The sequence below is a fragment of the Ictalurus furcatus genome, chromosome 20, assembly GCF_023375685.1.
Source record: "Ictalurus furcatus strain D&B chromosome 20, Billie_1.0, whole genome shotgun sequence".
Lineage (NCBI taxonomy): Eukaryota > Metazoa > Chordata > Actinopteri > Siluriformes > Ictaluridae > Ictalurus > Ictalurus furcatus.
In genome coordinates, this window is record NC_071274.1 from 16,432,341 (window position 1) to 16,444,004 (window position 11,664).

General features: G+C 41.0%; 1 protein-coding gene across 1 annotated transcript in view; it reads left to right on the plus strand.

The window, feature by feature from the left end:
• The window catches only part of LOC128623870 (microtubule cross-linking factor 1), a 66,057-nt gene that overhangs the window by 35,762 nt on the left and 18,631 nt on the right, over window positions 1-11,664 (plus strand). Inside the window, exons 4-6 of the mRNA XM_053651009.1 lie at window positions 3,666-3,725; window positions 4,522-5,937; window positions 9,104-9,202. Of these exons, the coding sequence (XP_053506984.1) occupies window positions 3,666-3,725; window positions 4,522-5,937; window positions 9,104-9,202 (1,575 nt within the window). The remainder of the gene's footprint in view (window positions 1-3,665; window positions 3,726-4,521; window positions 5,938-9,103; window positions 9,203-11,664) is intronic.

The window sequence follows — 11,664 nt, forward strand, 5'->3', positions numbered from 1 at the left end:
GCTTCAGATCACTTAGCATATCTCTGTTTTTGTCCAATTTATCAGGTTTGATTTGAAAGGAATTGGCAAAGGAAACATTTGACATATTTCACATCTTAGGTTCTGGATTTAAAAAAAAACACAACAACTTTCCAAAGAAGTTTCACTATGCTGATGTTGTTTGGGGGAGAGTAGAGGTCTCAAGGCAATGATTTGGGGCATGACCAAGCAGTGTAATTAGCGGGCAGCAGTTAGACTGTGGTTATCCGATCCTAAATGAATAGCTGCTGTGGGGTTCATGTTAGCAGATGCCCTTCTCTCCACCCTCTTTTTGTTGCTCTCTTTCTGAGTTACGCCTCACACTCCGTTCCATCTTGATCTTCTCAGCAGTGTAGACCCAGCCACTCCTTCTCATTGAGCTGTGATTGAGATATATATGAATTCTCATGTACATACTGGCAAATGGTTGACTAATAGCCTTATTATCTGTTGTTCTAATGGAGCTGTTGTGAGCTTGTCACATTATTATAAGGTGTAATTCAGGTGACATAACTAGTGATAGAAACAGTATCCGAGACCACATTGCTGATAACTCAACACCACAATAACAGTACATCTACATACCTTTCTCATATTCCACACTTATTCAATTACCAGAAAAGCTGTAAGGTAACTTAAGACTCGTATTCTTAACTGTTAAGGTCATAGCATGACACAGACATGAGACAGTGTCTTACCAAAACTGATTTATGTATCTTTATCAAAGATTTCCAGTACAGTAACATGATATTTGCTCACTTATGTTTTGCCTAAGGCACTTCCACATTTACTTTGAAGTACATTCACCATGTTAGTATCATATTACTACAAAAAGTTCCCTGTTTGTGAAAGAATGAATTATGCAAATTTATGGCCTGCCCTTAGAATCCCTTTAGATTAGTTGTTCAAGGATGTGAATGGTAAAAGTGAAGAGCACAGTAGTTTAATCCATGAGCAGGATTCCATTTGATCTCACACAGATCTATACTCCTGGTTTAAACTGTTGTACTGTAGATTTTCTGCAGTAAAATGCAGAGACTTTGACTGTAAGTATTCATCCCCCTTGAACTTTTCTGCATATTGTAGTGTTACAACCATGGAAAAAAATCCATTGTAAATCATTAACTTTGTGTGTGTTTGTGTTTGTGTGCGTGTGTCCTCCAAACCAGACACTGTAGTGCAGCCTTACCAATCTATGTACCATGGCAGCGACCTAACCCCAACCCCCAAAAAAGTCTTGGACTGGGCTGTTTTTTGTTTTTGTTTTTTATTTTTACTGTCACTTGAATCAAAAGTCATTTCAAATAGACAATTCTTTTACACTTAAAGAACTCACTATCTCACAATTTATAAAGGAAAATATTCTGAACTTCACTTGAGAAAAGAGAGAAAAACTGATTTTTATTTTATTTAATTAATTAATTATTTTTTACATGTTTACGAATGTGGGCATCTATTCAGTAAAAATGATCAACACAGTGTGGAACATAGCCAGAGACCACTCTTGCATAGAATTCACACCGGATTGGACACTTTAACGACACGTGGGTGGAGTGTAAGCAACATTCTGTCTAATTCACACCATTTTGACTCTGTTCCACTCAGTGCACTTTGCATAAGATAAGAAAAGCAGTATCAATGGAACATGGAGGAGAGCACTTAAAAACATGACATGACACATGGGGCCAGTGAACAAACAAGATATCGGTGTTTACTCTATAATATGTATGATTACTGTACAAACATCTTGATTTAAACTTACAGGTCTCACAATTACAGTACAGTATAACACTGTAAAAACTACTGGCAGCACAATTATAACATTGTAATTAAATACCATGCGATTGTAACGCCGTGGCAGCCACAGGCCGCGCGATTGTAACGCCGTGGCAGCCGCAGGCCGCGCGATTGTAACGCCGTGGCAGCCACAGGTCGCGCGATTCTCAAGCTCTTCTGTTCTGTCAGACAGACGACTTTAGATATTTCTAGAACTCTTTAGCTAGATATACTGATAGCAGAAGCAGTACTAAATAAAATGTTTGGAGATTATTTCCAGTTTGGAAACACAAATCATGCCTATAGTAACTTTGAAGGCTGGAGAGGTTCAACTTCTCTACATCTAAAACATTTTCATTTCAAGTCTGTAAAAATAAAGCAGGACACAGCTGGGAGTTCTTATACTGTGACTCAGGAGCTCATATTCACAACACCATGTAACAACATCAGAAATGACATCACTTTAATGTGTTTCTCATGTTTTGGTGCTGTATCTAGGTGGGTCACCACTCTGTCTCTTGTTTTCTCTTTCTCTGCCAAAATGTGAAATGAATAACCTCTGGACTCGTTGCTCTTTCACACACTTTCCATCTGCCTAGCCATACATGACTCAGGAGCCAGTAGGCATTAGCAGTGTGCTATTTAAACTCGGAATAAGCAGGTCCGGATTGAGGCTTACGTTAAACATCACTTAGCGCTGATCAGGCGCATCAGCAAGATGGGCTTCCAAAAAAAGGCTCCAGTGTAGGAGGGAACATCAGAGAACTTTAAATAACCACACTGGCTCTAACGTTGCTTAGGAATCAGATAAACTTATTGCTCTCTCTCGCAGCACTGCTGGGATTTGAACTCACGACCTTCCGATCAGTAGTCTACTGTCTTAACCAATGTAAATGTGTTCTTATTTAACAAAGGAAAATATGGCTATGATTAAGCTTTCAGTAAGGGTTTTTTTATTTAACATTTATGGAAGGAGTCTCCAGTGTCATTTCTTTGGAACTGTCAGTTCAGGACAGAGGACGTTACGTAACATGACAAGCTAAGGTTTTTTTTTGTCTTTACTATAAACGGTTAAAATGTATAGATCTATCCATTTTCTGTACTGTATATCCTACACAGGGTCACAGCGCTAACCACTAAGCCACCATGCCCCTCTACAACCTGTCATTCTTTAATAAATAAAAAATTGCCTTTGTTATACCTGTGCCTGTTTGAATTTTGTGGTTTAAAAATGGCTAGAATTCATACGATTCATGTTGTAAGACATTAGCAAAACAAATACACTTTTTACATAACGCAATTTCCATCATGCATTGCTGTACAGTTTGGTCCGTCGGGTCGATTGCTTTCTCATCACAAGTGAACCGCTCCAGAGTTCGTTTGCAATCCCGATTTGTTTTGGTGAGGATACGAGCACGATTGCCATGTACATATTCGTCTAAACGAACCGAACCAAGGGAGAAAACGCACCAGGTTCTGAAACAAACGCTCCAAATGAGCCAGGTGTGAAAATGCCCTGAGTATTCTGTTTTCATTCAGTATCAATTTTTAAAACGGTTATCAACAGGATACAGCCCAAGTTAGTTATCGGTATCGGTAAAATCCACTATCTGTCGACCCCTAATAAATGTTGTAGCAAACACTACTATCAGACCCTGCTGTTGGGAGGAAAAAATCAGCACCTTCTGACCAATTAAAATCAACAATTTAGCAGCATTGTGTAATAGTTTTAATTCATAACTGAACTCTCGAGGGATTTAGAGCAGTTCTGGAATTGATGCGTTATTATTTTCTCATAAGGTGTTCAAACAGTTCAAACTGTAGGTATGGATTTTATACCCACGTCTGTTTTTTCTCTCTTTCTTTTTCAGATGGCAATAAGGAGACGAGGGAGCCGGGAAACATTCAAGGACAAGAAATCTCTTTCTCAGGTTCGTGTTTTTAAACCATGCACACATTTATACATAAACATATTCACATTCTATCAGTCTCTTACTTTTTCACATACTGGAAAAGTGCTGTTATATGTAATTGACAACCTGTCTAAATGCATTATAAAAAAAAAAAAATTAAAAACAGATGTAAAAATATTAAAACCAGTGTATGAATTATCCTGAAACTCCCAGTGGAAGTTTCAGTGTGCAGCAATGATGGTGAGAAATATTCCACTACTTTACACAGAGTGGGTTAGTCTTCAGTTGGACAGGGCTGTACAATATCGATTGGCAGCTAAAAACTAAAATAGAGAGGCTGACAAGAAACAATATTTGCACCCACATTATGTTCACTGTTATCTAGGCAGTTGATTTAAGCTACACAAGATCTCCTTCTCAAGTGAGCCCTGGAAATAAGTTTGGCTAAAACCTGGACACTCCTGACACTCCTAATATACTAATATCAGTGTTTTTTCAGTGTGTTGGCTAACTTAACCTAGCCATGCTATTTCCTAATACAATAAAGGACACACCATCCACAGTCTGTTTTTAGAGATAGCTAGGTGAGGTCTGGATAGAAGTAGGAGGTCTCTGTGATAATATTAAAAATAATAATTTTTTCACAGTACATTGCAGGTGGAAGCTTACTTTTGTTGTTTGTTTGTTTTTGTACTCAAAAAACAAAAAGTAAATGTTAGGATATGATACGAATTCATCAAGCATAATGATAAATGATTTGTAAATTTAACAATACAATTGTAAAAGAACAATGATATTTGTTCCCCTGGTGCAGGAGGACAGTGCTGACCTGCGATGTCAGCTGCAGTTCTCTAAAGAAGAATCAGCTCTGATGCGCAAGAAGATGGCCAAGCTGGGCCGCGAGAAGGATGAGCTGGAGCAAGAGCTGCAGAAATACAAGTCTGTGTACGGTGATGTTGACAGCCCTTTACCCCTGGCTGAGGTACCGGGTGGTGGACCACACAGCACACGTGAAGCCGAACTCCGGCTACGCCTCAAGCTTGTAGAGGAGGAGGCCAATATCCTGGGCCGAAAGATCGTGGAGCTTGAAGTGGAGAACCGAGGCTTGCGAGCTGAGAACGAGGACCTGCGTTGCCAGTATGAGCGTGATTGCTTTGGCCGTGAACCTTTCTCCAGCGTGCCTTCATCTCCATTTGGCGCAGACGCTCCAGAGTCTGCTACTGAGCTGCGACGCCACTTGCAGTTTGTGGAGGAGGAGGCTGAGTTGCTACGGCGCTCCATTTCCGAGATCGAGGACCGCAACAAGCAGCTGACCACCGAGCTCAATCGCTTCAAATTTGGACCTTCGGATGGTGAGGCTGAGGAGGTAGAGGGTGGAGGTGCATTGGCCATGCTGAAGCCTGGAAACAGTGGTGCAAGCATGTCAATGGGTGGCATAGTGTCACTACAGGAGGAGCTGAAATCTGCCCGGATGCAGATTAACGAATTGAGTGGGAAGGTGATGAAGCTGCAGTACGAGAACCGTGTACTGATCTCAAACATGCAGCGCTGCGATCTAGCTGCACACCTAGGCCTTCATTCTGCAAGTCCTCGTGATAGCGATGCCGATAGCGACGCTGGCCGCAGGGACGCTGAGGAGGATGAGACAGGCCGGCTTTTACTACTCCACCCCAAACGAGAAGGTCCGGTGGGTGGAGAGAGCGACTCTGAGGACCTGTTTGAGAAGACAGCCACCTCAGGTTTTGGGAGCGCTGGGAAGGGGTCAGATATGGGCGAGCTTGGAGGGGTAGAGCTCACAAAGCGGAGACGGGAGGATCGCGAGATGCTTGGTGGAATTAAACGGGAGGCTGAGCGGCTGGGAAAGACAGTGGAGAGGCTCATCTCAGACACAAACAGTCTGATCTGTGAGGGGCGTCTTGTTGTGACCGGAGCCGACTCTGTGGGTGAAGGCTCTGACTTCAGGGGTGACGGAGACTCGGCTGAACCCAAGCCTGACTCGCAGTCTCAGGTGCTAGATGCCATCAATGCTCGCATGCGGACATTCCGGGCAGAGCTTTATGCCTTCATGGAGAAAGTGGACCACCTGGCCGAAGGTCTGAGGGACCGCAGCGATGAACTTTCGCCAATGCCTAATCTAACCGAGTCGAGCAGCTTTTTGTCAACCGTCACGTCCATGTCCCGCGACTCGCCTATTGGAACTCTGGGAAGGGACCTGTGTACAGACTTTCAGGTAGATCGTATTTTACACATGTCTGTCTTCTCCCAAGCCTTGCTGCGTCTCCTGTCACTGCTACATCGAGACATGATTAAGCTGACCTTCTGCTGCTTCCTTCTTTCTAAGCATACCAAGAATCTTTATATTGAACAAAACTCAACAAGCAAAACTAATCACTTAATCATGCCTGGCATGTATCCCTTAAGGAGAAATCCACCACAAACACAAAACTGGTCTCCAGAGATATTCGTTTTATACTGTTTGGTAAAGACAGACTGGGTGCGTCATTCATTTGATGACAATTAATTATAATTTGAGACAGTATTGTTGCTTCTAGACATACATACTGGCATGTCTAAGCATGGGAATCATTTACAGCTTGACAGCACATAGTGCAGTTTCATTGCTTCAGTCATGGAAAGCATTTCAGCTTGCACTCCATTTTTTTTTTTTTTTTAGTTTTTTTACTTCAGAAATTTAAAAATGTTCATTTGCAAACTCATCCCAACACTTCCAGTCGGATATTTTTTCGGTGAAAAACCAGTGAGATGCATGTTACTTTCCATTTCAGAGTATCTGATGGTACCATACAGTATATATACAAAAAGAAATTAATTTACCGTTTAACAGTCATGATTTGGTCATGAATTTAGGTTTTGTAGGCTGTTATACCCCAAATCTATAGACAAATCCATACATAATTAAACATACACATAAACACCCACCATCCAAGTCGATCAAAGACCCCCCCAGGTGATCTTCACACAGCCCCACCCACACCTTATAAATGCCGTTGTCTGTACAAATCTGAATCTACCCATGCATCCAAAGTGGCCCTCTTGCATTTCTCCTTGCTTGCTCACTCATACCTGTTCGCTGAACTGCTGGGTCAGGGTCCAGAAGTGGACAAAAGGAGTTCCACGAAAGGACTTGAGTGCATACAGTACTTCATCCAGCATACTACAACTATTGAAAGCTAGCACAGAAAAGGAAACACACTTGCACACTGGGTAAGAGTATTTAGCTGTCACTTAATGTTATCAGCTGTTATTTAAAGAGCAGTGCATTGTTGGTTACTCTACGGTAATGCGTTCTGTGGTTTCTGGAGTACCTCTGTCCTGCATGTTAGTGTTTTCCCTGCTCTAACATATCCATGTTGACTCAGGAAGCACTCGGTAAAGGAGAGTTCAGACAGATCATTGGGATGCCACAGAAGCTAGGGAAACAGGGAATTAGAAAACAACTCTACGTAAGCAAGACTGTGTAAAAACAGGGGTCTAGCAAAGGATTGTAATGACTAGGATATAATAATAAGTCAAAAGTGACAGAATAAGCCTCTGTCCTTGCTCCTGCTTTGTCTTGGCCTGCAGGAGCAAGGACAGAGGCTCATTCTGTGACACATTAAGCTGATGTCAAAGAACTAGCACTGATAACGTTACTCTTATAAGCACATTTAATATGCTACATAGAATTTCATTGACTTCGGTCATCATTGGGTATGCTATATCTAGCTAGCTAGTATCATATTTGCTTAACAGGACAGACACTATAAAATGCAGCTTTTCCTAGGATATAGAATGTTTTATCCCCTAGAATGGTTACTTTTTAGCTAATGTTATCAAACGAGTAGAGTATGACAGCATGTTTCTCTAACTACAAAGTATTGGTGATCAGATGAAACAAAATTAGCACTGGATGGCCCTCAAGAGGTACAACAGAAAAGCAGCAACCCTGCTGCAATTTCAAATCCCATCAGTGCCATGGCCATCCTAGGAGCCGAGAAAGCTCTCAGGGTAGTAGGGATGGCATAGTCTCTCTTTCAATCACAGCAACATTGGCCAATCGTGGGTGTATGTGAGCTCGTGTATGTGAAAGAGTTTAGATAGCACTTTCCTCCAAGTGTGTTGTGCAGCTGTAATGTAGAATGAGTAAAAGTTTGGCTGGCGTCATGTCTCTGAACAAGCGTGTGTTAGTCTTCACCATCTGTGGCTGGTAGCTGTTGTGTCATAGGGAAGAGCTGGTTAGTGGGTGGGACCAAATTGAGGAGAAAATGGGGAAAACTATTAAGTGTTATTGCATGTTTAAAAGTCATTTTCTTATTTCTGGGCTCCAGTTTTGAACAAACCTTTTAGAAGAGTTCTTCCCAGCTATATTCTATTAGTCTCTGAGAATTATTTATTGAATGTAATATGGTGGTTTTTATATTGCTGCTTTAGGTTTGGCCAATATTGATCCCTTGGCCCAAACAATAAAACACTACAGTTAGTCCAATTTCTAAATATCTTCACATTTTGTCTTACGCTGAAGTACAGTAGTTACGTCAATGTAACGGCACACTTAAACCATACACCGGTACAGGCATTACATCAATCATGAAGCCATGAGCTGTATGTTGTACATTTATTGTGATGTCAGATAAAACTCAGTGGTTCATGGTAAAGATCTTTAATATATAAGACTTTTGGCTAAGAACTGCATCTCATGTGCATGCTGCTTTTACAGTATGGCTGAAGTGCACACACATACTCGTGCGTGCATGTCTTTAGTGCTAAGCATAGTGCTCACTGCACAGTTTCGGTTGTTGGTTTTTTAGACTCATGTATCCCTCATTGCATGCGCTTCATAACAAGTGTTTTGCATTCTTCTTTTCTCCTGGCCCCTTCTCCCTCTCTCTCTCTCTCTCTCTCTCTCTCTTTCTATCTGTTTCTCTTTCTTTCTTTGTATTTCCTTCAGATGTTTCAGCCCATGATTCTGTTCATTTTCATACTCGTCCTCTTCTCGTCTCTCTCCTACGCCATTATCTTCAAGTTGGTTTTCCTTTTTGCGCTTTTCTTCATCTTGTAGCTCGCTCTGCCTGTTTCTATCTCTGTGCATTTTGTCTTGATCCATCATGGTTCCATTGCCATCTCTTACTTTATTGTGCTTGTCAGCCATTTGTCTTTTTTAATTTTTTTTTATATATATGTTAAGCAGTACTCATTTTTTGTACTATTATTTTGTATTCAGTGTCTTATCGTGTGAATTTTCCGTTTGTTGTCGTTCACCAATCAACTCCATGCACCTCCTTCCCCTCGTTACCTCCTTCTCCACTTTCCACCACCTCACTCCTGACCCCCACCACCCCTGTCCACCCGTCCTCTCCTCCTCCCTTTCCTCCCTCTCCTCCCTCCCTCACTCACAGTCCGGCCGGAGGCAGGAGGAGTGGTCCCTAGGCCGGCGGAATGGCCCGGAGGCGCCTGCGCTCAGTAGATACGGCAGGCCCCACAGTGTCAGAGCCGAGGTCAGTGCCTCGTCCATCTCCCTCCTGGGCTTCAGATAGCGTTAATGACTTTTATTAATGTTTCACTTTTAAAAAGATTTAATAATTTTAAAAAAAAAGTCCTATACAGCACTGCTGAGAAAAATAGGAGCTCCTGAGAATATTTCTCAAACATTGAAGATTTTTCCAGAATATTGTTTTGTGATTTGACTACTAAAATCCGAGTGAATGATGCATGCCCTCTTCATTAGCTTTATACGAAAACTCCACCCTGAAATACATTAAAAAATTTTATGTTGAAATATTTGTGATGTGTTTAGCGATTTTTTTTCCTGATTTGTTGGTTGTTGCTGTATTTTCATTATTTCTGTGAGAAGGAATAACACCTCGGGGACTCTGATGTTACAGAGACATTGTTAGAGCAGTTACAGCAGTGTTTAATAGGAGCAAAAAATGTTCAACAGTCTCAGACATGAGGAATAAAGGTCAGGTTCCACTGTTAGCTCCTAAAACAAAAAGATATTCTTTTCCCACTTACTTTTTTCCAACACCGTTCAGTGTCATATGAGAAATCCAGCATAGAAGTAGTGGAGACAGCAAACACTGGACTCCGAGCATGCAGAATGCAATGCAGATATAAGAAACAGTTTACTTACAGCAGATAGTCAGCTTGGCTAGTTAGCAATCTACCGGATGACGAGCATGATCATGTTGATGGACGAGTTGAAGCTTTTAAAAGCTGACCTGTTTGAGTAGAGTGTACGTATAAGAAGATGAAAGAGCTGGACAGATTAAAGGACTAATGATGAAGCAAGGGATGAATCCCACTAGCATCAAGATCAGCATGTAGTTGAAGGGCATTGTGGGAAAATGCATCATAACATCAATGAACCTGAAAAGCTCAGAAATTCATTACAAATCTTTGACATCATGTTAAATATAAAGATTAATATGCAAGTCATTCAGGGTGGATTTTTCCTTTAATTCTACTCAAGTACCGATTCTTTACTAACTAGATATCTATCGATATCTCTTTATAGACAGTTAAAGAGGCGCCAAGCCATATAAACAATAAAAAAAGGCAAAGGTTTATACACTATATGTCCCAAATTATCTTTGTCATGATTAATTACTTATACAGTTAAAAATTTCTGTCTAAGAAATGCTTGAGTGAAAAGAGTGTAGGGTAAAAAGTCCCCACAGAACTGTAGCTGTGCATTTACATTGTGCATATTGTGCTTTTTTTAACCTCCTAAAGCAATTGCAGTGATTTAACCATCTAAGCATTTTATACAGTTATGGAAGAATGAGACCGGTGCTCACATGATCTCACGCCATTGTCCAAAGCACACCTTTCTGTTTGCGAAGATCATGCAACTCACAGCCGCTGCTCATACTTTCAGTTCGCTTTGATTTCTCATTACTCATGCACAACTCATTTACCACAGGTGCTCTGGGCATTTCTCCTGTACTTCCTGTACATGTCTTGTGAATGCTGGGATTAGCAGGTTATTATTAGCATGAAGCTTTTGTGTGCTTAATCTGTGCTTGTTTCAGTTTCCGCTCGTCCATATAGGCAGGTGGAGCAGAGCCCCTCCATATACATGTATATCAGCCGTTCAACACATGGTAATATTTATACGGTCCTCATTCACAAATCCATACATTTTTAATTTCATTGAAATACTAATTGACCAACAATTAAAACAAACAAACAAACAAACAAACAAAAAAACAGTTGGGGTTTTTTTTGTGCTACTTTAGAGATTCAACTGATTTGCTCGCTTTTCTAGATGTTCACTGCCCCCATTTAGAGTTATTATTGCTCCTAGTGGTCAGAAATGGGAACTGCATCAACCGCTAATAGAGGCCTATGGGGGGGCAAATCACGCTGCCCCATGTTCAGAAGAGAAGCAGAATTTAATGTTAATGACATGTTAATGACAGGGTTGCCAGGGTAGTGTTTTTCCCCGAACAAACTGGGGTAATTTAAAAATACTCTGGCCTCCAAGATCTTGATTTGGAATTCAGTCTAATAATTTTCCACAAACAAAGGCAATGTATTACTGCACAGTGTGTCTAAGATGTACAGAACCATTTCTACCGTAAAATCTATTACAAAGATATGCAAAGAGGGAAAGGGGGATTATGGATTGTATAATGTCAGAAATGTGTGTGCACCATGGTGACCTCGTTTCCCACTCAGTGGTGGAGAAAAAGCAAAAAGTGTCTCTTGTTTTCAATGCCTGAATATTTTAACCCAGTTTCAGGACTTTTGTGTGCTGTTTGAGATGTAGTTGGGCTGGAAATTTTGCTGATACCTGGCAGCCCTGGTTAATGATATTAGCTCTTCTATGTATCAAACACAGGTGAACAAATGTACGTCTACAGATTGATGGTGAAGCTCAATTGTCTATTATGAAGTTCTCAACTTAATTTTTTCGAGGCTATGTTGTAATTACTAATGTCGTCCTGCTCCACCA